Source organism: Oncorhynchus masou, unplaced genomic scaffold, assembly GCF_036934945.1.
Source record: "Oncorhynchus masou masou isolate Uvic2021 unplaced genomic scaffold, UVic_Omas_1.1 unplaced_scaffold_13378, whole genome shotgun sequence".
NCBI lineage: Eukaryota > Metazoa > Chordata > Actinopteri > Salmoniformes > Salmonidae > Oncorhynchus > Oncorhynchus masou.
The window spans coordinates 1-3,474 of NW_027003259.1; the positions used below are offsets into that span (position 1 = coordinate 1).

Genomic DNA, 3,474 nt, shown 5'->3' on the forward strand with positions numbered 1-3,474 from the left:
CAGTATAGACTAGTGACCAGTATAGTCTTTAAACCAGTATAGACTAGTGACCAGTATAGTCTTTAAACCAGTATAGACTAGTGACCAGTATAGTCTTTAAACCAGTATAGACTAGTGACCAGTATAGTCTTTAAACCAGTATAGACTAGTGACCAGTATAGTCTTTAAACCAGTATAGACCAACTAGTGACCAGTATAGTCTTTAATAGTATAGACTAGTGACCAGTATAGTCTTTAAACCAGTATAGACTAGTGACCAGTATAGTCTTTAAACCAGTATAGACCAACTAGTGACCAGTATAGTCTTTAATAGTATAGACTAGTGACCAGTATAGTCTTTAAACCAGTATAGACTAGTGACCAGTATAGTCTTTAAACCAGTATAGACCAACTAGTGACCAGTATAGTCTTTAATAGTATAGACTAGTGTACTAGACGACAGACACTCTCCAGATATAAGGGCCTGATGTCTCGGTAGTCTCAGACACAGTACAGATATAAGGGCCTGATGTCTCGGTAGTCTCAGACACAGTACAGCTATAAGGGCCTGATGTCTCGGTAGTCTCAGACAGTACAGATATAAGGGCCTGATGTCTAGGTAGTCTCAGACACAGTACAGATATAAGGGCCTGATGTCTAGGTAGTCTCAGACACAGTACAGATATAAGGGCCTGATGTCTCGGTAGTCTCAGACACAGTACAGATATAAGGGCCTGATGTCTCGGTAGTCTCAGACACAGTACAGATATAAGGGCCTGATGTCTCGGTAGTCTCAGACACTCTCCAGATATAAGGGCCTGATGTCTAGGTAGTCTCAGACACTCTCCAGATATAAGGGCCTGATGTCTAGGTAGTCTCAGACACTCTCCAGATATAAGGACCTGATGTCTCGGTAGTCTCAGACACAGTACAGATATAAGGGCCTGATGTCTAGGTCGTCTCAGACACTCTCCAGATATAAGGGCCTGATGTCTAGGTAGTCTCAGACACTCTCCAGATATAAGGGCCTGATGTCTAGGTAGTCTCAGACAGTACAGATATAAGGGCCTGATGTCTCGGTAGTCTCAGACACAGTACAGATATAAGGGCCTGATGTCTAGGTAGTCTCAGACACTCTCCAGATATAAGGGCCTGATGTCTCGGTAGTCTCAGACACAGTACAGCTATAAGGGCCTGATGTCTCGGTAGTCTCAGACACAGTACAGATATAAGGGCCTGATGTCTCGGTAGTCTCAGACACTCTCCAGACATAAGGGCCTGATGTCTCGGTAGTCTCAGACACAGTACAGATATAAGGGCCTGATGTCTAGGTAGTCTCAGACACAGTACAGATATAAGGGCCTGATGTCTAGGTAGTCTCAGACACAGTACAGATATAAGGACCCCTCTTTAGATAAACAGGGAAGACAAACAAGTTGGGAGTGACATTCCAGGGTTGGAGCCCAGTGTTTAGAAGCCGGTGTCTACAGTCCAGGGTTAGTATGTGTTCTAGAAGCCGGTGTCTACAGTCCAGGGTTAGTATGTGTTCTAGAAGCCGGTGTCTACAGTCCAGGGTTAGTATGTGTTCTAGAAGCCGGTGTCTACAGTCCAGGGTTAGTATGTGTTCTAGAAGCCAGTGTCTACAGTCCAGGGTTAGTATGTGTTCTAGAAGCCGGTGTCTACAGTCCAGGGTTAGTATGTGTTCTAGAAGCCGGTGTCTACAGTCCAGGGTTAGTATGTGTTCTAGAAGCCGGTGTCTACAGTCCAGGGTTAGTATGTGTTCTAGAAGCCAGTGTCTATGCTGAGAGAACGTCGGGTCACATGTTCTATCTCTCCAGGGACGTATCTCGCTGAAGCTGGTCTGGTGCTTGGCCAACATCTTCAGAATCTGATGCAGGTTCTGCCACCACTGGACCTTGGGCATCCGGTGCCTACGGTGGGAGGGGGTGGAAGAGAAATGTTACTGCCTGCTTAGAGACTAAAATGACACACACTCTAAAAACCACATTATAAAGCACTTCATGACAACAGGTTTGGATAGATGGACAACAGCTGTGGTACTCTACTCACTCAAAGTCAGTCTGTGCCTTAAGTTCAGTCACAGGGATGAAGGACAGGACCTTCTTACTGAAGCCAATGACAGATGCTGTGTCTGGGCTGTTGACGAACACACGACCTGCAATGGTAGAAGTTGACGAGGAGATAACCATTATATATCTACCACCCTGTTTCCATGGCTACATGTTGTTGAATCAGAGATAAAGCTCCTCCTCTTATAGTGTCTTCAAAGTTCACTACTTTAACCAGAGCCTTGGCACCCTATTCCCTTCATAGTTCACTACTTTAACCAGAGCCTTGGCACCCTATTCCCTTCATAGTTCACTACTTTTAACCAGAGCCTTGGCACCCTATTCCCTTCATAGTTCACTACTTTAACCAGAGCCTTGGCACCCTATTCCCTTCATAGTTCACTACTTTAACCAGAGCCGTGGCACCCTATTCCCTTCATAGTTCACTACTTTTAACCAGAGTCCTATGGGCCCTAGTCAAAAGTAGTGCACTATGTAGGGAATAGGGTGCCATTCAGACACATCCAGTACCTTGTCTGAAGTTGTTGATCATCTTCTCTGTGAGCCACTGCACAGCCTTCACACCCAGCTTGGTGCCACAGTTTCTGTCGAAGGGTGTTGGTGCACCTCCCTAGAACGACAGGTGAGAGAAAACTCAGTTAATCTCAGAACAGAAAGAAAATCTTCCAGGAAGCATATTTGATCATTCATACACTTCACATTCTACATCATCTACGTCTATCCCCTCATTTCCTGATCAACAAGCTCATCATCCTTTTAATATGAGGTTGCATTTTAACATGTAAGCATTAGCAGTATGGTTGTGTTCGTTCCGTACCTGCTGGAGGTGCCCCAGCACGTTGACCCGACAGTCGAAGATGCCCTTCCCTCGGCAGAATACAGCTTGTGGATAAAATCAGTGGTGTAGTGAAGGTGACACTTCTCATTCCTACAGAGACAGAACCATCAAGATCCCATCATTCAACATATTAATTGTCCTACAGAGACAAAACCATCGATATCACATCATTCACTATAACTGTCCTACAGAAACAGAACCATCGAGATCCTATGATCCACTATATTAACAAAACCATCGAGATCCTATCATTCACTATAACTGTCCTATAGAGACAGAACCATCGAGATCCTATCATTCACTATAACTGTCCTACAGAGACAGAACCATCGAGATCCTATCATTTACTATAACTGTCCTACAGAAACAGAACCATCGAGATCCTATGATCCACTATATTAACAGAACCATCGAGATCCTATCATTTACTATAACTGTCCTACAGAAACAGAACCATCGAGATCCTATCATTCACTATATTAACAGAACCATCGAGATCCTATCATTCACTATAACTTGTCCTATAGAGACAGAACCATCGAGATCCTATCATTGACTATATTAATC

General features: G+C 44.1%; 1 protein-coding gene across 1 annotated transcript; it reads right to left on the reverse strand.

Annotated features, from left to right (window-relative positions):
* Nucleotides 1-1,046: 1,046 nt before the first annotated feature.
* Nucleotides 1,047-2,953, reverse strand: LOC135530414 (uncharacterized). Its single transcript, XM_064958746.1, has 4 exons — nucleotides 2,887-2,953; nucleotides 2,580-2,679; nucleotides 2,050-2,155; nucleotides 1,047-1,910 (listed from the first exon to the last, which is right to left on the reverse strand). Exons 2-4 carry the CDS (start codon nucleotides 2,599-2,601, stop codon nucleotides 1,349-1,351), a joined length of 690 nt encoding a protein of 229 aa, XP_064814818.1. The 5' UTR covers nucleotides 2,602-2,679; nucleotides 2,887-2,953; the 3' UTR covers nucleotides 1,047-1,348.
* Between the last annotated feature and the right edge of the window lie 521 nt (nucleotides 2,954-3,474).

Bases quoted from the DNA above. Each gene is read 5' to 3' on its own strand.
- LOC135530414 (XM_064958746.1), bottom strand. From the start codon at position 2,601: ATGATCAACAACTTCAGACAAG. The intron at 2,156-2,579 runs GTACTGGATGTG...CTACCATTGCAG, and splicing joins GATCAACAACTTCAGACAAG to GTCGTGTGTTCGTCAACAGC. The intron at 1,911-2,049 runs GTGAGTAGAGTA...CTCCCACCGTAG, and splicing joins AAGGCACAGACTGACTTTGA to GCACCGGATGCCCAAGGTCC.